Source organism: Sylvia atricapilla, chromosome 3 (genome assembly GCF_009819655.1).
Source record: "Sylvia atricapilla isolate bSylAtr1 chromosome 3, bSylAtr1.pri, whole genome shotgun sequence".
Classification (NCBI taxonomy): domain Eukaryota; kingdom Metazoa; phylum Chordata; class Aves; order Passeriformes; family Sylviidae; genus Sylvia; species Sylvia atricapilla.
In genome coordinates this window covers 70660903-70684569 of record NC_089142.1, presented here as the reverse complement: position 1 = coordinate 70684569, position 23667 = coordinate 70660903, and the positions used below count along the sequence as shown (strand labels likewise).

At 40.3% G+C, this 23667-nt stretch overlaps 1 protein-coding gene across 1 annotated transcript; it reads left to right on the top strand.

Moving 5' to 3' along the window:
• Nucleotides 1-641: 641 nt before the first annotated feature.
• On the top strand, nucleotides 642-3194 carry MAP10 (microtubule associated protein 10). The gene has a single exon (XM_066314359.1). The coding sequence runs from the start codon at nucleotides 642-644 to the stop codon at nucleotides 3057-3059; it is 2418 nt and encodes an 805-aa protein (XP_066170456.1). The 3' UTR covers nucleotides 3060-3194.
• Nucleotides 3195-23667: the final 20473 nt, after the last annotated feature.

Below are 23667 nucleotides of genomic sequence, written 5' to 3'. Positions count from 1 at the left end.
AGGGTGATTAGATATTGGAATGGGCTGCCCAGGGAGGTGATGGGAGTCACCATCTCTGGAGATGTTGAAGGCATGACTGGACACGGCACTGAGTGCCATGGTGTGGTTGATATGGTGGTGTTCAAAGACTGAATGATCTCAGAGATCTTTTCCAACCCAATTGACTCAGCAAGTCTGTGAATGTGAAAACAGTTTAAGGTCCCTCAATGCCTCCACAATCACCACCCCTTCTGCGATGAAGCACACGGCCCATGCCGCCCTCGCTCCTGTCTCTTGGGAACCACAGTGAGGAATACGCGACCAGGGGGTCCAGAGCCGAGGGCAGGGACACGAAGACTGTTGCCACGGCACACCGGGCGCTCATGAGCGGGCACCAGGGAGCACCTGGTTTTCGGGTGCTGCGACCGCTGCCCTCCACCCAGCCACCAGGGCAGGCGGCCAGCATGGCTCCTGGCGGCACACTGGAGCTGCTGGAGGCATACCCCCGGCCGCACGTCCGAGCACCCTCAGGGCCCCGGGCCTGAGGCCCCTGGTGCTGCGGGCGGGGAGGCGGCGGCGCGACTCTCGCGAGAGAGCGGCCCGCGCCGCCCGCGCCCCGCACACACACGGGCCTCTCGCGAGAGCGGCGCCCGCGGCAGGGCATGGACGGGCTGTTCGCGCTGGAGCTGCTGGTGGAGGCGCTGCGGGTGGCCGAGCCCGCCGAGCTCCCGGGACCCGCGGAACTCCCGGCCGTGGCGCTGCGCCTCTTGGACTTCCCCACCCTCGTGCTGCGCCCCGCCGCCGCTCCGCCGCCTCTGCGGCCGGGGCAGCTCTTCCCCTTCGGCCGCGGCAAGCGCTGCCTGTTCCGCTGGGGCCCGGACTCGCTTTTCGCCGCGCTCCGCCGCCGCCCGCTCCGCGCCCTGCTCCTGGCGCTGCCCGCCGGGCTCGCCCCGGGACCCCCCCGCCTCCTCGGCAGCTGTGCCGTGTCCTTGGCCCCCGCCGCCGAGCTGCTGCAGCAGCCCGGGGCGCCCTCCTCCTGCGGCCGCCGCGGCCGCTTCGCGCTGCAGGACACCGCGGGCCGCCCCGTCGGGGAGCTGCTCCTGCGCTACCGCCTGACCTGCCTGGAGGCCGGGGGAACGAGCGCCGCCAGCCCCCGCCCTGCCACACCGCCTGCCACCACCCCTGAACCGCGAGACGACGAGGGGGAGGACAAAGACAAGGAAGAGGAAGAGGGTGAGGAGCTGGAAGGCAACATCTTTTGCCCTCCGCTGCTCTATTACAGTCGTGAGCCGGCTGAGCCTCAGCTGCCGCCACCACCGATGGGACAATGGGAGCATGTCGAGCCCCAGAGACCGCAGGAGAAGGACAAGGGCCACAGCCCACCACGTCCCAGTGCTGAACCCTCGCTGCTGCACCCCGCCAGCCCTCGACAGCCCCACAATACCCTGGCGCAGCTGCCGCTACTCAGTGCCTTGCTGGCAGAGCTCTCGGTGCTCACCCGCAGCGCTGTGCCTGCTGCTGCTGCCCACCCGCATCTTGCCTGGCTCTACCAGGCCCCGGGGAGTGGGGACACGGCCCCCGGGCCTCCCAGTCGCTCTGCTGCCCTCAGGCCTGCAGAGACACCTGTGGGGCCTGGCAGGAGCGCTGAAGCCACAAGCCCACAGTTGAAACAAGGCTTTCAAAAGGCCACCTCCCCAGGGTCTTCTGGGGTTGGGAGGAGACCCAAGAAAGCTGTGCCCCAGGGACAGCCAGTCTGTGAAGGGAACTGCAAAGCTAAGGAGAACACACCTCCCAGAAAGAAATTGTTGTATGGGCTGACAAATACACTGAGGCTACGGCTGCAGCAGACCAACCCAGATAAGCTGATAATTCATGAAAGGATGGAGCAGTACAGAAAAAAGCAAATGGAGATGCTTAAAAAGAGAAGCCCCTTACCCAAGAGAAAGCTGGTCAGAAATTCTGAAGAACAGCATGTGGTGTCTTGCAGGCATTGTAGCACAGGAGGCACTTCAAAGCGGAATAATCAGTTGGATAAAACTGTTCAGACTTCATTAGAAAACAGTGCTCCCTCAGAGTCCATTTCTGTGACAGGAGATGTGTCCCCTGGCCTGCAGAAACAGTCTATCGCAAGTCTATCCAGGAATGATTCAATTGCAAGAAAGGAACGTCCTGATGAAATAACTACAGCCCCCCTACCAGAGGAAACTCTGTTTAAGTCTGCTGATGAGGAAGAGACTGCAAAAGCTCAACTCCCAGCAGCGTTGTCATCAGAGGTTAATACAAAAGGAGGTTACAACGATGCAATACACTTAATCCATAATAAAACCACGGAGTTTGATGATGTGTCTCTTGTAAGTGGTCATAAATTAAGCCCCAGCAGGAGTGTTGAAAACAACTCTGAATTTATATACTCTGATGACTTTGTTGCTAGTCCAGAGGACACAGTTTATTCGGAAGATTTCACCAGTGCTGAGTGTGCAGACAGAGACTCGAAAGTTCTTGACAGCAGTCCTGAACCTCTGTGGGTTGAAAGACCAAAGCAAGATAGGTCAGATACAGAGCCAGGATCCAGCAGGTCCAGAATTTCAAAGACAAGTCAAGGAGCTCAGAGTACTTCAGATCTTGTGCCAGTTCCTTCAGCTTCATCTCCAGTCCAGTCTTTGAGGAGAAACTGTGACTTTAAAACTAGCATGAGAACTAGTGCTGAATCTGCTGATTCACTTGACCTTGCTGAGATGGAAGTATCATTAATAGATGAAGAGCACAAAACCCAACAGATGAGTAAGGAAGAGAACAGGGGTGATCGACATATTAAAGAAACGCCTACATTGAGAAACAAACAAGTCAAATCTGATACTGATCTGAATACAGGAAATGGCCAGACCTCTACAGGACAAAAGCAGTCAGTAACTGAAGTTAGCTCTTACTTGCCATCTAACATGTCTGATCTTGAACTTAGTGGCCTGGAAAACAGTGTGTCAGACAAAGAAGATGATTTTCTGGAAAAACTACATGGTTCTAATCAGTACAAAGACATCAGTGAACTTGTAATAAACAAGCTCCCAGGATACACAATGTAATTATAAGTTTTCACTGTGTGGTTTAAGATACAATGTTTAAACTTTGTGAATCCTGTTACGTCTAGTTGCACTATGTGCAAACTAATTTAAGATTTTTATCATGCACATTTATTACCTAAATGAATTTAGTTACAAGATTTTTAAAATAAACTACTATTTGAATCTCTAACAAATGATGTTTACAGCCTGACTTCAGTATCAGTGTCTTAACACAAAAGTAATCCAAACAGCACATGAAACACAACTTACTGTCAAAGCACAAATGAAGACAGAAGCAGCAAGAGCAGTCAGTACCCACAAAAGTAGTCCAGGGTAGAAGTAATAATGCTACCAGAACAGCTAAATAAAAAATTAATTCCTAACCAAGCAGAAGGTTTTAGTCATCCTGAAAATTTCCAAGCTTCCTTTTCATTAGAAATAGTTACTTAAAACATATAGTCACAGCCAGTAGCAACACAGAATTTTATCATCTATTCAGTATAATGATGTGTTTGTTTTCCTTTTCCATCACTAAATACAGTGACTGGAACTGGATGAGCTCTTCTTGAGTTCCTTAGGTTGAAGTTTCATTTAAGTGAGATTTTCACAATTTATTGTAGAATAGTGTAAGAATTATTTGTAATAGTAAATCTGTATAATCTGGGAAAGCTTTAAGAGGTGGATGGAAGTTACTTGACCTTGAAGACTAAGTGTGTGCAAGGAGTAGGGAAGAGCACAGTAAATCTTCAACACTTCACAACTCCCTGATTGCATTCCTTGACTCTGGGGAAAGAGGTAGGATCAGCACCCACAGTCCAGAAACTTGGAACAAGCGAGCATATTATGTCATGATGTAAAGATGGGAGGTAATCAGAAATTTGCCATGTCTCCTTTGCCATTAAGATAGTTGAACTGATGTTTGCTTTTGATTTCAGGTTTGCTTTTTATGGCTTTGAGTTTGATCACTGAACTTAATGTTTCCTGTTTAACTACAGAGATTTTTCTAGAGTCCATATGCTGATTACAATTTTCAGAGATGTTTTTTGACTTGTATTCCTGCCTTAGTTTTTGGTCTCATGTATCTATCCCCCTTTCCCCTCTCTTTGAGTAGTTCATCTCCTATGTCAGCTTTACATTCCTAACTATCTCATTAAATAGGACAGTTATCCTCAGGGTTAAATGACAGATTTATCCACTCCCCTTTTCTTTATAATTTACAATTTTTTCCACATATTTTTCATTTCTCACTGTAATTTTCCATGTACTGTAGTGCAAGAGCCCACGTTTACATTTTAACATCTTGGAGGAGTTTTTTCCTTTCCCTCCCACTATGTGTTTATTTTGTAGGAATGACTACTTCTCCTATTAAAAGTGTGAACATCTGTGAGGATTATTGGAGTATCTAGTGTTGACTACTTAAGACACCACCGAATATTTTTAATCTAAAGGTAAGCAGCGGAAGTTACCTATACATCAAAGGAATCTCTGGCCAGAGCAATTCCTAAATCTGTTTAAGAGTGTCTTTCATCAGCTACAATTTTAGACCAATTTTTTTTTTCCTTTTTCTTCCAATGCCATGGATTTCTTTCATACAAATGGAGTCAGACTGTCATTTATATATGGCAGTTATTCTGATTTTATTGGTGGAGTAATCTCTTGCACATCTCATGAGCAAAACTGTTATTAAAATGCACTGCTGACCAACTATTTTTACAGTGTAGCTATTTAAATGAGTTGCTAATGCTACAATTGCACAGTTTGAAGAACAATATTTAAGAAAATTTTATTTCAAAAATAAAAGTTTATTTTCAACTACAAACGGGTTGAAACTCAAGGGTAAATTTCCAGTCTTTTTTCTATCCCCTATTCCATCTTCACTTTTCAATTTCCAGAAGCAAATATGGTAGGAGCAATATTTCTTTTGTTTAAACAATGAAACTAATCTCTTTTCAGCTAATTTCATTTGGAATAACATTTCTAATGTTTACTGTGTAATAGCATTTATAATTTTATCAGAATGATAAAAATTCTCCTGACAAAAAATTCATACTAGGAAGACAACAGGAGACATTACACTAGTACAAAATTGCAACATCATGCTTGCATGGCTTAGCTTGGTTTTTTTTCTTTTCAAATATATACTCCAGGTAGTGATTATTGCATGGAGAGGTTAGCACATAGTTTCTATTCCCAGGGATAATAGTCTTTTCAGATATTACTATCTTGTGAGAGTAAATAAATTTTTACTTAACATTCAAACAGCAAGTCTCAGTCAACAAAAATGGGGAAGAACTTTATTATTGAAAACTCATAAACCAATATATTGGCAAGAAATAACTGCTAATGATAAGAGGATTCTATGTCAACACAACAGAACACACCAGAGATATTTACTACCAATATAAAAAAATTTAAAATGGCCACAGAAAACTCCCTTTTGTACAATTCCTGTAATAATCTACATCTACATTATACTAGCTGGCCAGTTTTGTCTTTATAACTTGCATCCTTTACCCCTGTTGTCAAGTAGTTAAGATCAGAGGTTTAATAAAAGATTTCTCAAATAGAGGTATTAAACCATTCTTTCACAGAGATATCATTTCTAAACTGTAAGTGCTGAATTGCGTGGATGATGTTTGTGCAGGGGACATGACAATATGCTGGGATAAGCAAATAATAGTACCTGCACACTATTAAACAGTACTATTAAACAGCAAATAATAGTACCTGCACACTATTAAAATAGATACTTTAAGTTTTATATTGTTGTAAAGTTTACTACAGCGGAATTAAAAGGTGACAAGTAATTACTTAAACTTATAGGTCCTCACTAAACAATGCCACCTAACTTCTTGCTTTAGACTTGTTACTTTAGCAAGATTGCTTTGTATCTGTATGATATTTTAGAAATAAGTTAGATGGGTGTTCAAAAACATAGTTTCATTGCTTAAGTTAAGGGTGGTTAAATCTGCCCAAATAAAATTGAACTTCATGTTTTACAAGACCCAAAACAAGAAATAAACTCTTAGATCTACACATTAATTCAGATTTTATGACTGTTGTTATAACTGTTTTTTAAATAATCATTTGAGCATAGTATTTATTAAAGTAAATTTAGATAGCCACTATCATGTAACTAATGATACAATGGGAAGAGCAGGATACTGAATACTGATCGTTTCTGGCACTCTTCTTCTTCTATTGTAATATTTTCCTTCTGCTAAGTACTTCTTACAAGTCCTATTACTTGATGGCCAAGAACAGTGCTAAAAAGTCCCAGCCAGGTACATTTTTTTATTCCTCAGCACTCTGATTAGATGATACAGTTTCTTCTCTCATGACAGTGACTTCTCTTGATAACAGTTCCTACCACCTATTTGACTACTGGTAATCCCTTCATCATGCTGGAAATCCTTTCCCTCAGTTTTCTGAAATTCCATCCAGCCTTGGTAACTCTGAGATTGAACTTTTGACTCATTCTTACTACTTCCATTTTTCTAGATTCCAGTATTTGCCTGGTACTGTAATAATTTTGTTCCTGTTTGTGTAACTCCTGCTCAGAGTTAAATGCTAGTCATTATTTGGAAATCTCTGTGACTTTGCTCTTCTTTTCTCATCATTTGTCACCAGTATCTAATTTACTACTTGCTGATTTTTGATTTTCTAAAAAGAAGTCAAATCACTGAATCCTGTATTTACGCCCTTAAAAGGTTTTGTTGACTTCTATATGCGGGACCTTCACCAGCTGCTGTGTAAAACCACTCATTCAGAGCTGTAGAACGACCGTCCAGGACCATGAACATTTGCCCATAGTTACCATTTGCCATGGCAGACATCAGGCTTCTCTACCTCTACCAAACCCTGCCATTAATCCTTTTCTAAAGTTTTGATTTCCAAATTAACTTTTAAGATGACTGTGAGACATCTCTGAGAGAACAGATGTTGGCTTTAATTTAACATGCATTTAGAGCTAATGGCAATCACATCTGCTATAGCTAATGTTTGCTACCAGATAGCTGCTTGCATTTTCCATCTTCTTTCACTCGGTATACTGCTCAATTTTAATTTCAGTTTTGTTCACATTGAGGTTCTTCCCTCATGTTTAATCCCTTGTATGCACGCAGTTCTGTTATGTTAAAGTCACCCAGACAAGCTGCAACTTCACTGTCTTTTTCTTGTTTGGCATTGACATTCACCTGCATTAAACTGTTTTTGCTTTGGTTTGGCATTTATGATTTCACTTGTCTGAATTTTATATGGCAATTGTAATGTAAACCTCCCCTGACTTTACAGAATTGCTTGCATATTCCCAGAAGCATATTCAGTGTTCTCTGTTGTTTTCTAGAGGATAAATTTGAGTGTCTCATGCTGGAGAAAACAGTATTAATCTTCAATTCTGCAGAGACCTCTGCTCGTGATTCATTTACCAATTGTTTAAAATAACATGGGTTTGTAGAGGAAGTGATTAAATAACATCTGAGATACACATTACTCCTAACTAAATGAACATTTAAAGATTGATTCAAGTACAGAGAATAAAAAATCCCAACACCAAGCAAACCCACCTTCCCTCCTGAAACAACAAAAAAACCCCCAGAAAACTAAAATGTTAACTAAAACAATTTCAGATGTCTATTACATATTTTTTTCTAATCATAGACAATTTAAAAACATTTTGGGTATTAGCCTAAAAACTTCCTTCATGTTTTCTATGTATTTATTAACAGAAGGTAGCAGGTTTTTAAAGGGAAGTAAAGGTATTTATATTGTTAAATCCCCTGAAATTCCATGAGAATTAGTCACCTCTAAAATGGTTGTGGAATGGAAACCCATGCAGAGGACTTCTAACTGTATTATCGCTTGGAATGCAAAAATGTTTTTGGAAGAAGATAAGTCATGCTTCAACAAATATTTTCAGAGGCATTTGGACAGTTTAGTGGTATCATGATTGAAAGAAACTCCCTTGGTGTCAAGGATATTCCAGACCTTTTTCTCTTGTCTTTAACTGTTGGCAGATTCAGTATTTTTCCTGTCCCTTATGCTTTTGTGGAGAGTACTTAACCTTTGACTCCTCCCTAAATTACCATGCCAACAGGATATCCAGAACCTTATTTCAGAGACATATCCCCCTGCCTGCCCCCTTATGCCTTTCATCTTGATGCCTTGCCTGTTCCAGTTTCTCATCACGTATTTCATGCCATCTTTAGAATTCATCTTGCCCTACTTACCAATCAGAAAACCCCCTAACACTTCCCAGACACCTTCACTGACTTGTTCTCATCTTTGATATCAAACTAAAGTTCTGACCATTGTCTGCCGGGCTTTGCATGGTTTATGTCCTTCCTGCCTCTATAAACCTGTTTCCCTCTCTGTACCCATCTCTATGTAATTCTTCCATTAAAAAAAAGCTTCATCCCCAAAAAAAAACCACAAAAAAACCAAAAAAACCCGAAGTTGCTGTACATGTGTTTCCTTCCTTCACATCAGCCCTAATCATCCTCTCTGTGGGTACCTGTATTTCCTAGTTCTTGTCCACAGGAACATGCCAGACATAAAAGTTAGAAACCATCAGGTTATGTCTGATCTTCTCTACATTGCAGTCCTTAACATTTCATGTGCTTACTCCTGACAGCTGGTGTCAACACTAGGATAAGACTAAGGTAATGATCAAAATTTAATAGCATATGTAATGAAGGAAACTCTTCAGGATGTATTGTCAAACCTTGCTAACATCAAACACAGTTATGAGGGAAGCTCCGATGTACCTCAGAATGCAGTTTTAATTTTCTTATCTATAACTCTTACAAGACTTAGCAATAGAATTACTGTGTGTATGAAAATCTGTTTGTTAACAGCCTTTTGATTGTTGCAGGCCTCTCATCTCCTGCTGCTTCTACAGTGTTACTCTACAGCCTTCCAAACATCGTGTGGATTTATTTGTAAAGTGGAGTACATGTATAGGGTTTCTTCAAAACAGCCTTCAACAGGGTTCAAGAAAAAGGCAAGAGCACTAATTCAAATGTACTTCAGTACATTTCCTACATACCCATTTTTAATAAAATATTGGAGCACATTCACCATTATCAAAACCTTTTATTAACAGATGATTTGTTTCATTTTTAAAGAGAGCAGCAGACTTGCTAACCTGATGCTTCCCTGGTATTCATGACTGTTACAACACAACTTTTTAATTGCAACCTTTTTTCAAATGTTTAGCTGTTGATTAAATTCTGTTAAATTACACACATGCCATGTGAATTTAGTGTAACTTGATACAGTCAAGGTCTGCATCAAGGAAAGCACTAATTGTGACACAGACTTAACTGAAATTTGCTTTTTCTTTTTCTGAAACTTTATACCAGGACAGTAGTCAGACAAAGAAGCATCCCTTGTCAGCTACTGAACACATTTATATGTCCAGAATATATGTCCAGAACAGTGAGTCATGGCCAAACTTAGAGAAGTGTGTCAAGCTGGGGGCTAAGTTCCAGATGTTGCTCTGAAATTTTCTTGGCTTCTTTTGAAGTTGTAAAATGGAACTGAAATTTTGTTTCCCCAGCGTCTATGAGATTTCTAACAAACAAAAGGGAAGACAAAACTAATTTTCTAGGAAGTTTCCCTATCTTCTTAAACACACAGCAAACCTAGACACAGGAAGTTATGCAAGGAATGTTTGCAGAAACCATTTGAGAAATATTTCCAAACACTTTCCCATTCCACTTAACATCCAAAAAAATTTGAGAACAGCATCCTTCACTGTACTTATTACTTCTAGTTCTGATCTCAGTAGGAAGAACTGTGAAGATATACATTCTGTTTTGGTTTGAATTTTGCAATAGTGTAGATCCCAGCAATCCTGCTTTTACTGGAGCCATTTCACACAGGCGTGCCAACAGTTCCGCAACTGGAGTAAATACCAAAGTTATGGATCAGATGTACAGCAGAAAGCAAACTAAAGCTGTACTGATGCAATAGTAACAACGGTTTGATCCCTGCACTCCAGGTCAAAGAAAGTATGTGTTTCTGGAACAGCTCCACAGGCCTTGCATTTTGACCTGCGGGACATTAAAATGAAGACAGACAATAAAAGGAAGGAGAAAGTAAGTTTTCTGGCTTGAGCCCCTCTTAGATGGAACCATTTGCTTCTCCCTTGGCTAACTTAAGCATCTCAGCTGGTGTCTCAGTTAGCTTCCTGATTGTACAAGGAAGAATTTGTCTTTTAAAAGACAATCCAAATAAAAATAGTTAATATATCAGAAATGACATTTTGACAATTCCTGCACAACACACCACAACTTGCTTATCTTTTCTTTCTTTTCAGTCTGGGAGTTATTCTAAATAAAAACAAGCAATACACACAGAAACACACACATCGCCACATACCCTTTTATACCCCAATTTAAGACAACAGGGTAAAGCAAAATCAACTGAAGAAGCAAAAAAGGAAAGCCCTGCCACTCGAAGTTTAGAAATTGCTAGAAAGTCACTAGTAGTGACAGGGATTCCTTGTTCTTTTTTCATCATTTTCCTGACAGCACTGGGGAATATCAGCAAGAGTTTCAGGCACATCTAGAGGTTAAGTGCTAAAAATGTCTCTTGAAGCAAATCTATCAGCTAGGAAACCTCCTGTCCCCACTCAAGGAAGTGGTCAGGAAATCCATCAATCACCACATCATCTATTATTACACTGTATTTTCCAAAAGCTGTCTTTATGATTGTCCTCAGTTTCTACGTCTAAGAGGGTAGCTGGTTCTGTCTTTCAGTATCATGCTTGTTACTCCTGAAGAGATCAAAATAATTTTGTCCATTTCTGCTTGACAGCTCCCGCTTGCCATTTCCTCAGAGCAGCCCACATCTGCTTTTACAAGAATCTTCTGCAACCATTTTATCATCTCCTCCTTCTTTATCCCACATACAGTTACAGAACCAGCTACAAGAAAAAAGGCCAACCTACCACTTCTTCATGTGCATAACTGAAAGGGAAAACAGCTTCAAGGAGCCAGGCAGGCAGGGTAGCAGGGTCCAATCCATGTCTGCAACTTTATCAGGCTTTAGTGATCATTGTCCCTTTCTGCCAAGGATAGGCCTGGAGCTCATGACACGCACTTCTAAGCCTAGCACAGTGAGAGTATTTCCAGGCCCATAAGGTCCTAAGCAAGAGTTCCAGAAGTATGAAGTGTATTGATGCACATCCTCTAAATGTGTATCCTTCCTTGCCTTTTATAAACCTATAACCTGCTATACTCAGCAGATTTCCTTCATTTGTTTGTCCTGCTAACCTCTATTCTAATTTCCCAGTTTGGGTATCCTATCTCATACTGCAGAAATCGTTTGCCTCGGGACAATTGTTACTTATATTACATGTATTGATACCACGAGACAGTGTGACTTGAACTACCACCCTGATTGGATTATAGTTTTTACAATTTCTGAAATTCTGATTTTTTAGTAAGAACCCACTAGTTTATTGCAGTTATAAAGTTGTTTGGGTCTCTTGGAAATTTATTACTTTACATGGATTAATATTGAAGTGATTCTTTTTACATTATTTAAACACTAAGATTTGTGTATTAAGCATTTGCAAAGTACATATAGCAATTGTCCCAGTAACATTAGCACAAACATTGTCTGCAATCCAGCACAAAATATGTGGACATAACTATCAGGAACCATCTGGTGACCTGGCACTTGCTGGAACAGGCATGAAATTTTAATTAAGTTTTATTATCAGAAAGTGTAAGTGACAGCTCCCACTTGAAACCTCAGAGCCAGTAAACTGTCCACATAAAGAGAAGGATGTCACCCACTTAATGGGTTGGATCACACTGCTTGATTATGTACTTTGTAAGTAATGTGCTCCTTCCCCATGTTCTTAGGCATAAATTGCTTGTGCACTTGGAATTTTAAGAAGAACTGACCATATGGCAGACAAATTGGGAATCCCACTGCAATTTACTGAGAACAAGGCAATATAGTTGATGAGTCACTCATTCCCCAGGTTTGGCATGCCAAGATTGCATCTTGTGCAAGATAAAAGCCCAGAGGAAAGACTGTAACAATAAGACTATTCCAGCTACCACTGCACTTGGATTTACCTGGAGCTGTGAAACAAAGCTCAGAAGTGTAAGGAAACGTCTCTCCTGCCCCAGCCCTCACCTTACTATCAGACAGTGATTCATTCAGGTGTTGGTCTTCAGGGTCCCAAAATAGCAGCCCATCAGCAGCAGATGAACAAGCCCTAGATTTCCTGTCTTATCTCAGCCATTGGTAACTATTATTGCTATCTTTAACGTCTAGTATATAACACTAAGAGTCTGTCAAAAAAAAGTCTCCTCATCCAAAAATGGTTCATCTTTTCTACATTACAGTTGAGTTATAATTCTAGTTCCACTAAAGGCATCAACTCTGCAGGTACTGACCCATAAAAGTTATTAAAGATCTCAATTTTGCAGTCAATAAACCAATTTGCGACTCAATCACGAGCATTTGGAGAAGGTCGGGTCTGCTTCTACGATCTTCAGTTGCCTAAACCAGAATCAGAATTTACAAATAAAAAAATTAAATCCAGATTGTGACCCTTTGCACTTTGGGTTAATGCAGGAAAATTCCACAGATCCACACTGCTGAAGAGTTACAGTTACAATCTTTGGAGAATTTCTCCAGTGTGATTTCACAAACACGCAGATAGACTTGACTTTGCAACATTAACCTTGAAGTGTACATCAGCTTAAGAAGTAGAGGATTTCTCTTTATTCATTTTTAAAGCTTCAGCAATTCTCTTTTAGTGAAAGTGACTGCACAGACAGAAATCACTGCCATCCTCTGCAAAACCAAATAATCACAGCCTTTAGATTAAGCTTCATCACACAAATATAATGCTGGTTAGTGTTTATGCTTTTGGGGCATTTTATGTTAAATAATGTATTTTTCACTCTTGAAATTATTTCTTTTAGGCCCTATGTTTAGTAAGGCAGCAAGCTTTGCACAAACAGAAACTACTGTCAATGTTGAAAAACTCTAACATTAATTTACTCTACTCCTAAATTCAAGCGAACATCAGTAGCATAATTCTTTACCCAGGGTAAGCTCTGCTTGGAAACTAAATGGCCAAAGTGCTCCCAAGGGCAGCAATTAGTATTTTAGCCAGTGGATTCATTTGAGGAGACTTGTAAATTTAATGAATTCCCCAGTAGTCAATCCATCATAGTCACTAATATGCTGGCAATCTTGCTACTGATAATGTTGCCAATACATTATAAGTCTTCATTTATTGCCTTAAATTTTAATTCAACGAATTCTGCATGTGAACTCTTCTCAGACAGTGATACTTTGTGCTAATGCAATCATAGATGGGTCATTTGGGAGCCCATAACAATACTGAACTCAGTACACTTGGCAGGACATCACTGGGAAGGCAGACATTTCTCACCCAAGATTCTTTATCTCTTACCTCCCTAATACTTACGCCTCTAAACTAAAACATAATTAAATCTACTCCTTCTGGGCTTCATTTTATGGATTAGAGGAAAGCACAGGGGGGAGGTCTGAGTGAAAACTCAGGCTCCCTTTATATTCAGCCAGCTTTTAGACATGAATATGGAAGTGCTGAATACAGTGACATACAGAACTATAGGCAATAATGCTTGAAGAAATCAAGAATTCATCTAACCCATTCCCTTGCCCTAAGGCAAACATCAACTTGTAACTATATCAGTCCTGAGAGATTTTTGTCTAGCTCTTTTTTAGAAAAAAAAAAGAAAAAAAAAAGAAAAAAAAGAAAAATCAGGAAGAGAGATTTTGCATCTTCCCCAGGCAGCATGTTCCTGTGCTTAATTATCCTGGATGTTAAAAGGTTTTCCCAGTGTCAAACCTCAGTATCCTAAGCTATACACTGACATTCCAGTGGAAGTTTCTCTAGGACCTCACACTTTTCAGTCTCTCCTTGTTTAGTATTACCTGCAAGTAGGATACCCATCCTCCACCTTCTATCAATATATTTCTAATGAAAAGACTGAGTATACCCAGAGCCATAACAGACCCTTACAATGCCTCACTACTGCTTACCACCATTTGATCAGTGACCCACGGAGAGCTATGCACTAAGAACACAAAACCAGCCACATGAGAAATTTCACATCCAGAGCATGTTTCCCCAGCTTATCTGCAGGAATGTGAGAGCATTCTAATGTCAGGGTTTGTGACATCTATTGATTCTCCCCATCAAAACAGCCTGTCTATATGGTCATAGAAAAAACCAGATTAATCTGATATAATTTCTTCTTGATAAATCCATGCTGGCTATTATTCCTTTCCTTGTCAACTTTCAAGCAGTAATACAATGTTTATGTGATTATTTGTTACAGCATTTTGTCTCGCGGATTTCCAAAGGGAAACAGGTGACATGCAGGTAATTGGTAGTAAAGACATACTGTCCAGAAAACAAATGAGTAAGGGAACAAAACATACTTCAGTGGCTTATGTCTATAAGCAATCAAAACTCTAATAGAACAAAGTGCAGTTGAATGGAAAAAAAGAAACAAATCTCTAAGTGAGATGGAAGAAATCCTTTATGCTTCTTACTCATTCTAGTCATTGTTAAGGTAGACTCACCAGAATATACAAAAACTCAGTAATGATAACATTAAATCATAGCAGTATGATCGGACCCCTTCAAATCCCTAAACAACCTTGCCTTACCAGGAAAACTTAACTGCCATAAAACTACACTAACAAGACATGCAGTTCAAGAGGCTCTAAAGAGAAGTAAATAAAATTGCATTCCACTAAATAGAAAATGCATTTCTACATAGGCTGGAAACTATTTCTGCTACATATTTCTTACTGTCAATGTTTAGGAAGAAATTTCCTTCCAGGTAAAATCAGGAAGAGCATCAAGCACCAGCTCTAGCTGGCAACAGAAGAACTCAAATCAGAAAGGAATTCAAATGCTTATGGGGACATAGTACTTGGGCTATGTCAAAAATAAGAAACTGAGTAGGCTCAGAGCACAGACCTGTGCCCTGGCACATGTACAGCCATGCTGTTTAACAGCCTGCAGCTCAGACCTGGGCTTTAGTTGCACCCAGCAGCTCTATCCCACATGTGCAGGCTTGGGCTGGGGGACAGCACGGGCTGGGGCCAGCCCAAGGAAACAGACTGCATAAGACTGTCCCTGTCTAGAAGAAAAAGAACGTGAAGATACTGAAATGATTGCAACTCTTCCACTTGATGATGGACTGGAAGGTAAACACAGCCTGCTGTATTTACTTTTAAATATGTGGCCTTGGAGACTAGAATGGAAACAGAAAAGGTTTCCCAAAGTGGTGTAAAGCACCCTACTGAGAATCTGGGACAAGTTCAGAGAATTTATCTACCCAGTCCCTCAGTGCCATCTCAATGCTGTATTTTTGGTTCAGCCTGGAAATTAGCTTTCTCTCTGCTTACCATATGAAAAGGCATCCAATGGTTCATGTAGAAAGGGTGGGGAAAAGGACCCAAATCCCTACAGGCCTAGTGCATGTCTGTGTAGAGCAGCATACCTTTTTTTTTTTTTTTTTTTCCAATCAAGAACTGCATTTTCCTGTTCATGTTATGGCAGGTTCCAATCTGCAGTGTAGGAAAGATTGATATAAACCTGTTTTCCCGATGGAAGGGCATAATCTCAAAGTTATCTTTTCTCCCCAAAGGACAGAGCCCCTCCAAATCCCAGCTTTTGTAGTAGAGAGTCTTGAATGTTGCTGGAAGGGCAGACATTGCAGCTCTTTGCTGAATTTCAAAAATAAAGCAGAAATATTCATGCTTACAGATCCCACTGTCTCCACTATTTACCTCTTTTTGGATCTGAGACCTCCAGAATTCCTCTTCATTCAATCCAGTAGAACCAATTCCCTTAATTATTGAATCTCTCTCCACTATTTATTTTCACTTGTGCAGCCCTTGATTACCTTTTACCTTCTTACCAACATTTAAGCATTCTCTTTTCAAAACTGTAAAAGCTGTTTCACAGCTGGACTCGGGTTATGTATTCCCCAAATAAAAAATTGCAAGATCTTTTCCTTCTTTAATTTTTAAATCTCTTTGGATTCAAGACACCACTGTGTCACATACTTCATGCAAAAGAGAAATAGCTTTGCAAAACTTTTGAGTTTTCCATTCATTCATTTTGACCATTCAATTGGCATTTTCATGCCTAGAATATAATTCTTAAGGAGAAAATTTTCAATTTATTGTTATCTGAAAAACTACTGTGGATTGAGCACCAGTGTGAATACAGCTGAACAACAGCTGGATCAAAGTCAAAAGTTAGGTTTTATGTCTCAGCAAACACTGGTGGAATCTATAAAAACTAAACCAAGATTCTTTAGATGCAAGAAGAGAGTATTCCAAGATTTTTTTTAAATAAACTAACATTTAAACAATAATATTGTTAAGAAAAGCATATGGTATACAACAGATGGCCTGACATTTGCATTTCAGTAAAGGAAGAGAGCTTTAAAAGTAAGGAACTTTAAAACCAGCAGCAAAATTTGCAAAGCTAGAACAGAGCTACAGCATGCCTTCCTTCATTGCTTATGCATGACTCCAGCCTTAGTGGGCCTAATAAATCATTTTGAGCCTTGCATTCACAGTGAATTTTTAAAAATATCTGTCAAATAGATACTTAACTTCTTTATTTAGAACCGATTTTGCTTTAACCATCCAAAATGTGTCTTTTAAATACACACTTAAACATGTAATGGTTGGAGTAAGAACTGCAATTTTTAGCTTTAAATTTGCCCGACAACAATTTCAACCCATTCCTACTTCACAAGGGAAAAAGACAGCAGCACAAATAAATGTATTTTGCATTTTGTGATTCAGTTTGATTTCACTGTTCATGGATAATCCTTAGATGTGATACAAGAACTTATAATGTTTTTTCTTAATACTTTCCCTATAGAAAGCTATTCCATAGTGACTGTGTTAGCACAGAATACATTCATATGATATGCTCTTTTTTCTATGGCACATCATAAAAAATTAACTTTTGACTCTAAACTTGGTTTCTGTTCTCAAAAGAATAAAGTACAATGAGCCAAATCTGAAGCAGATTTGCTCAGATGGTTTGGGATTTCAGTAGCTATTGCTTTAAGCATGGATATAGATCTTATAATACAGTTTCTATTACATTATTCAGGCTTGAATCTACTATAGAAAAAGTGAATTTTTAACTTGTAAACAAAAGATTAAAAAATTCTTTACTAAGTCAGATTTCTCAAACTCTTGGACTGGAGGCTTCTTGGCAACAAGAGCTTTGCCTTCTGTGTTACTCTCCCTTAGGCAAAAAGAAATGGGTTGCCTGCTTTTACGGAGTGGAGATACATTCATTTGATGTCAACTCTTAGCTGGAACATATCAGATTCAGCAACAGAAGTAACTTTGAATTCCAGGAGCAAGTCCGTACTTAGTGCAAGCCAGAAGGCGGGGAGATGCAGATTAGCAACAATATGGAGAATCTGTCATCTCACTAATGCAGTTAATAAGCATATTTTTCAAGTCAGCTATTCTTAGATTAATTTCCTTTGGATTCACCACATTTAAAGGTGTTAGCCCTCAGAGCATACAAATTCAAGAGTAAGAAGTTGTAAATTATGGAACAGATTTCCCTTCAACAGAGGACAAACTGGAGAAGTTATCACAGAGCCAGAGCACAATAAAGCCTGTCTTTCAAAGATAAGCTGAAAAGACCTTTCCACTGGGAACCAAGCACTTAGTTAAATAATAATAAGCCAAGTTTTAAAAGCTGTTTTATCTAGGACTTTATAAAGTAGGCTGTACTGGGTGTAACTAAAGGTCCAGTAAAAACTCTATAAAAAGGTCATATGTACAATAACCCTTCCTCAGTGTACTTGCAGCCTTTGCTGGATGCTTTGGCCCAGTGATGCAACCTTGACAACACGCTGATGATTCCGCAGTGCTAAAGTAATCATTTCAGCCAGCTGCACCCCAGACACCCTTGCTCCATCCTTTTATCCTGTGGGAAAGCACTAATGGGAGTCTCTCAGATCCTTCTGACCTCCTTTATTTTTGAAGGGCCTGTGGTGGAAACACAGCCCTTCATGCAAAAGAGAGATGGCAAAAGCAAAGGATAATTAACAACACACATTTTAGTTTTACTTTTGGAAAAGAAATCAGATCAGGCTAACTACATTTGAAGCACTGGAGATATATTTTCAGGCTGACCTGATGGTTGAGATATCCCAGATCAACTAAGAAGGATTGTAAGTTTAAATTAGGTTCCTTTAAATTACAGCCACTGTTCCCAGCATTCGACACAAACCATTAGTCAGTCTTTATTTCCAGCACTACTGTGGTGAACTTTGGGTCTTGAGATGAATGCTGGATTAACACAAAGATAGGCTGGGAGCTTGTGAGTAGCATCTTTTTCTGCTTTCTGGGCTGATCAAGAATGGCACTCTGTCCATCTCTTGGGTGCCAAAAGCATTGGGCACTCAGTTAATGTTATTCTTCCAAATGACTGATTATTGTCCTAAGTTCCTACACTGGCAATGGCAATGATGTACATGCCAAAGGGAAAGTTGCTTCTCCACAAGCTCAGCTGAACATGCTGTCTTTAAAGCAAGAGGAGCTCATTTATATGAGTGAGCCAAGCAAATGAAGAGATTACTGGCAGAGTGCTGGAAGAGCTCTGGTTTTGGAATAGCTGCTGGCAACGTGAAGGCTCAGTGACCAGGCACCTCCATCACTACCTTCCCACAATGCCCCAACCAACTATTAAGTTGTGAAAGGCTGTGAAACGCTGCAAAACTACCTAAAGGGAAAAAGTTATCACTAGCCCTTTAAAGTCTTCTGTAGTTTAGCACTGGTTCTACAAAGAGGCAGAATATATAGCTTCTGCCAGTCTCTTTTAGTCCTCTGAGGATCTCTTTCTATAAAAAGACATTTATTTTCCCCTTAGATATTTCTGAGTTCAGAAACAATACAAATTATTCATCATTGTCAAATTTTGAACTTCTTCCTCTTCACAATAGATTTTTGAATAATAAATATTCATTTATTGACCTAGAAAATCTGACCTTTTTGCAGGCTTGTTTTACTCATGGCAACACAGTCAAATGCTGCATTTTCATCTGCATATGAAAATGTGTTTCTCCTCCCTCAAATATCCATCCTCTTCTAAAAATACCACAGATAACAATAGTAATAATACAAAAGTAGACTCAAAAATAATCCAAACCCTTGAGTAACTGCAACAAATCAAGGCTGAAGCGTTTTTGCGGGAAAGGCATTAGACCTTGAGGGACCAAAACCAGGGTGATGAGATAAATTTCTTGGTCAAGTGTCCCACATGGTTACTGAGTCACAAGGGCTTAATTTTTAATTCATAACCTATATCTGGGAAAAAAAAAAACATTTCATAGAGAATTTAGTCTTCCAGTAAGCAGAGCAGCAGAAACCAGAAACTCATAACTTTTTTTCCAACACAACCCAGCCAAGTAGCTGTGAGAGATCAGCTCCAGTCTAATTCCTGCAATTCCTCTATAATTCTCTCAGTACACAGAAATAAATAGCCTAAGACCTACAGAAACATCCACTGAATCTCCACTCCAGTGGCCCATCATTCTTCATTCACTCAAAGCAGTGACTTCTTCCCTGGACTCTGACTTCACCACAGGGACAAGCCTACCTCAAGCCTACCTCAAGCCTACCTCAAGCCTACCTCAACAAGGTCATGGAGACCAGAACTGCTGCAACACGACTAGAGCAGGGACTGAGAACACCAAGGATTTAAAAGGGGCTCTGGATCATGGGCAGAGTGGTCCCAGGTAAGACTTACCATGGCCATTAAGACCAGTGGGTGCCTCCAGGGCAATGCCACTCTTCTTCCACATACCATTATCCAGTATGTCAGAGATCTGCCCACTGAAGGTATAGTTGGTGTAAAATTCAGAGCCACAGCTTGGTGTAGTTTTCCTACTGCCTTTCAAAATTAGATTGCTTAAGAGTCTCAGGTGTTTAGCCCAATTCAAACAGCTCTTCCCAGTATAAAATGCTCTCAGTAATGAGATGGGAAGCAGCCGTAGATTTTTCTTCCCCATCCAAATCTACCTGTGGCTGCATTGACCCCTGTTTTTCCCTTGCCAGGACACAAATCCCCCATAATTCATCCTCCTTTGCCCAGGATAGAGTATGATGTGGCACATCATACAGGCACTTGTAAATGTACAACAGTGCTGACTCTTGTAATAAACTGCCTGCAGGTTAACACTCTCCTTCATCCCCACAGCATTTGGCATACTTTATGAAGGTCTTCTTTTTTCCATAGCTTCCCACAAACCCAAGCAAGGGAACAGCAGTGACAGCAGCCATTTGCCATCTCACGGCACAGGGGGGTTTCCTGCAAATACAGTTTACCTAAATGCCATCTGCTCTCCCACACAGTCAGGAATGTTTTTCTTGGGTAAGGAGTTATCCTGGATCTAGTTTATGTAACCCTCTGAGGCATGTTAAGCCCAATGCCTAATTGTTTTCAGGATGAAGATATATTGCTAAGACAATCAGGGTCTAAAGTGATGTGCCTTAAAGTCTAGTTATTGTTAATTATAAAAAGGAGTAAGAAAAAAAATATCCCTTGTTTTCTTTTTCGCCTCTGACTGAACTCCCCCAGTTTGTTTGTGCTAGCTCTCTTGTTTATAGCCAGTGTGGATCTCACACTGGGCTGTCCCAAGATGCATTAGTGGTTTCAAAGCACTCTGTTCCTCTGTGCATTCCTCACCCTTGCTACAAGAGCGTTATTAATCACCTACAAGTCCCATATGTCTCCAAGCTGAAGAGCACATCAGTCCCTCCAGAAGCATCTTCTAAAGCCTCACGCATGAGCCTGCCCAACCTCCCTGGCCTTCCTCTGCTGACTCCAGAGCATGGACAAATTGTGCTGACTTTTCAAAAGAAATGACTGCAGGTGCCTCCCTCTTTGTTTATTCTGGCAAGGCTGAAAATAGCAACTGCTAACAAATATTTTGCCCTTCACAAGACTTCTCACAGAGATGCAGCTGTTATCTCATCTACTAAAAGTGCCAAACCTAAGGATAAAATAGACACTTAATTAGGTTAGGATAAAGTGTCAAAAAGGTGACCATCTAAAATTAGTATCCATAAGATGAGCTGTGTGGACTCAGATCCTTACACAAAATTCTCACTTGTGTAGTAGGGAAAAATTATTTCAAGCCTTTTGTTTCCCATAGTTGTGTCTCATGGATTGATAGCTCTGTTTAATCATCAAAAGTAGCAAGTAAGAGGAAAAAGCATGGTTTTATTGAGGTGGAGAGACACCTGGGACATAACATTAAGCTTTCAGAGAAAGTATCAACAAATATTTCTGAATTTAAAAAACTGCCAAGGCAAGGTGCATCCACAAGGAGTCCACAGCAGATTTTACAGTGAGACCATTGTGTTATGCAGCGTTCTGGGATTTTTGTCTGTATCCTGTCTGTTCCTGTATTTTTGTCTGTGAAAATCCACACAACAAATGGTTGACCTGAGACACCTTTTCTCCAGTAAACTTTAACATCCTAACAAAAGGAACTTCCCGTAATTAGGGACACAGTAGTTAGTGCCAAATTTGCAAGGAACAAATTTAGGTGTGATTCTATTATTAATATATTTTTCAAAATTCATTGGGCTTTGGACAAATAGCCCCCAAAGTGAGATAAGCAACTTTAGTTTTTGAGCCTCTACCATCCATACTAAAAGTTGTTCAAGCACGTTGCCATTTTTATGAAATAACAATTAAAATAATACTAATACAGAACACAATTTGTTTTGAAAATGGAGCTCCACATGAGACCCTCACCAAGGAAATTCTGTCTCACAGTTCTCCTGCAACAGAGTCTAAAGGAAAAGTTCCAAGAGAGACTAAGCAAAAGGTCAGATCAGGATGTTTATAATACCTTAGTTTGAAGTATCACAAAGCTTCAGGTGCAATCCTTAAATCCATTTTTGCAACATCCCATCGTTCTTTTTTATATATTTATTCAAGAAAAGAGTCACAGGTCTTCTGACTTCTTTTTTCCATTATGCCTGCTCTGAAGGTTTGAAAGATTGCCTAAAAAGTTTAGGAGGACAACCAGGGCAGCATGTCAAGATTATGTTTTCCTGCTCAGGTATATGAAACTCTTTTTAAAATGATAGGGTACTATTGCCTGGTTCAGAGGCAAAAGAGATTAAGTCTGATTTAAAACACTTGATGCTAAACTATGTTTGATATCTAAACAGAAATTGCCTTCCTGGGATTTCATACAGGCTATGTCAGTTATATCTGTAGTTTCACATAAGCACATGACACATAAACAAAATAACTTACTGCAATTAAAAATAAATACACTGAATCCTTGCATTATTCCTTAGTAAAGTGGATCTAAAGAAGACTATAACCTCAAGTTCTGAGCTGCTAAGATATTCTTTTTAATGGCTTTGACTATTATTGCATAGATAGAGAGAAGATTAGAAAACTAAGCACTTACATCAAATAAGAAAAGACACCTCAATGTTCATCTCTGACTTTTGACTGTCATCCTGTTTTTCTTCAAGTTTGCAGGCTTCTGTGCTTCACTGTTGCTCAGGAAATGCTTATTGTAATAAGGACTGAAATATTCCCCTGCAACTGCCCCATGCAGTGTAAGGAAATAAAAGAAATCGCCTTTTTTTCTCTGGATAGATTCCAGCCTCTGTAGATTTTTATAGTTAAAACAACAATAAACATTCAGGTCCTTCAATAAAATGAATCATTAAAATCCCACAGTTTCTCCTCTCTCACCAGGAGAAGAAAATCAGTCTGAAAATAGGCATTGTTATGGAAGGTCCCTGGGTAAGTATGGTAGCTTCTCACCCAGATAATTTTTGTAAAAAAATGATTATGCCGTGGTTCTGCATTTTCCACAAAAAGCATGCAGTAGAAAATGTGCAGACAAGCAGCCAGGATCGAGGGCCATGTATGACAGAAGTATAATGTGCATCACAACTACACTTTTTGTAACAGTCATCATCAAGGAGGGCTGGAAGAAGCTGTGGCTCAGAGTTCCCTCAGACCAACAGCAACACTCAACTCTGTGGATTAGCCTATACTGAATGATAGGTCATGGATAGGAGCTGTCTAGCCCAGTTCCTATTGCTGTCACAGAGAGCAACCCACACATGGTCCAGTTGCTCCATCTTAATCTTATTCTCTTTACTTTGCTTCACAATGCTGTGATTCGTGACTGGATGGTATCCAGAGTTCCCACTTGTAAGGGACCCCAAAATAATGAGCAAGACCTGTTTCAGGGGTTCCTGACTGAACTAGTTGGGCTCACTCAAACAGTTCTGTTTCAGAGCTTCATGCAGGTCCATGCTGAGCACGCAAGGACATTGCTTCATGAAACTCCCACAGCTTTGCTTCTCAGAAGCAAAGGCTTCTGCACCCCAGGACAGAGAGGACCTGATGTTGTAACCCCTCAGAGAGCTAGGCAGGACACATCTGTTTCACTTTTCAAGGGCATACCCTGAAGAAATCACTGTGTCATACAATTTGAGAATTGAGTATCAAATAATAACTCAAAACCACTTATATTTGCTTCTGTCAGAGCGGGGG

Excerpts from the sequence above, each read along its gene's own strand:
- MAP10 (XM_066314359.1), top strand. The coding sequence starts at position 642 with ATGGACGGGCTGTTCGCGCTGGAGCTGCTGGTGGAGGCGCTGCGGGTG.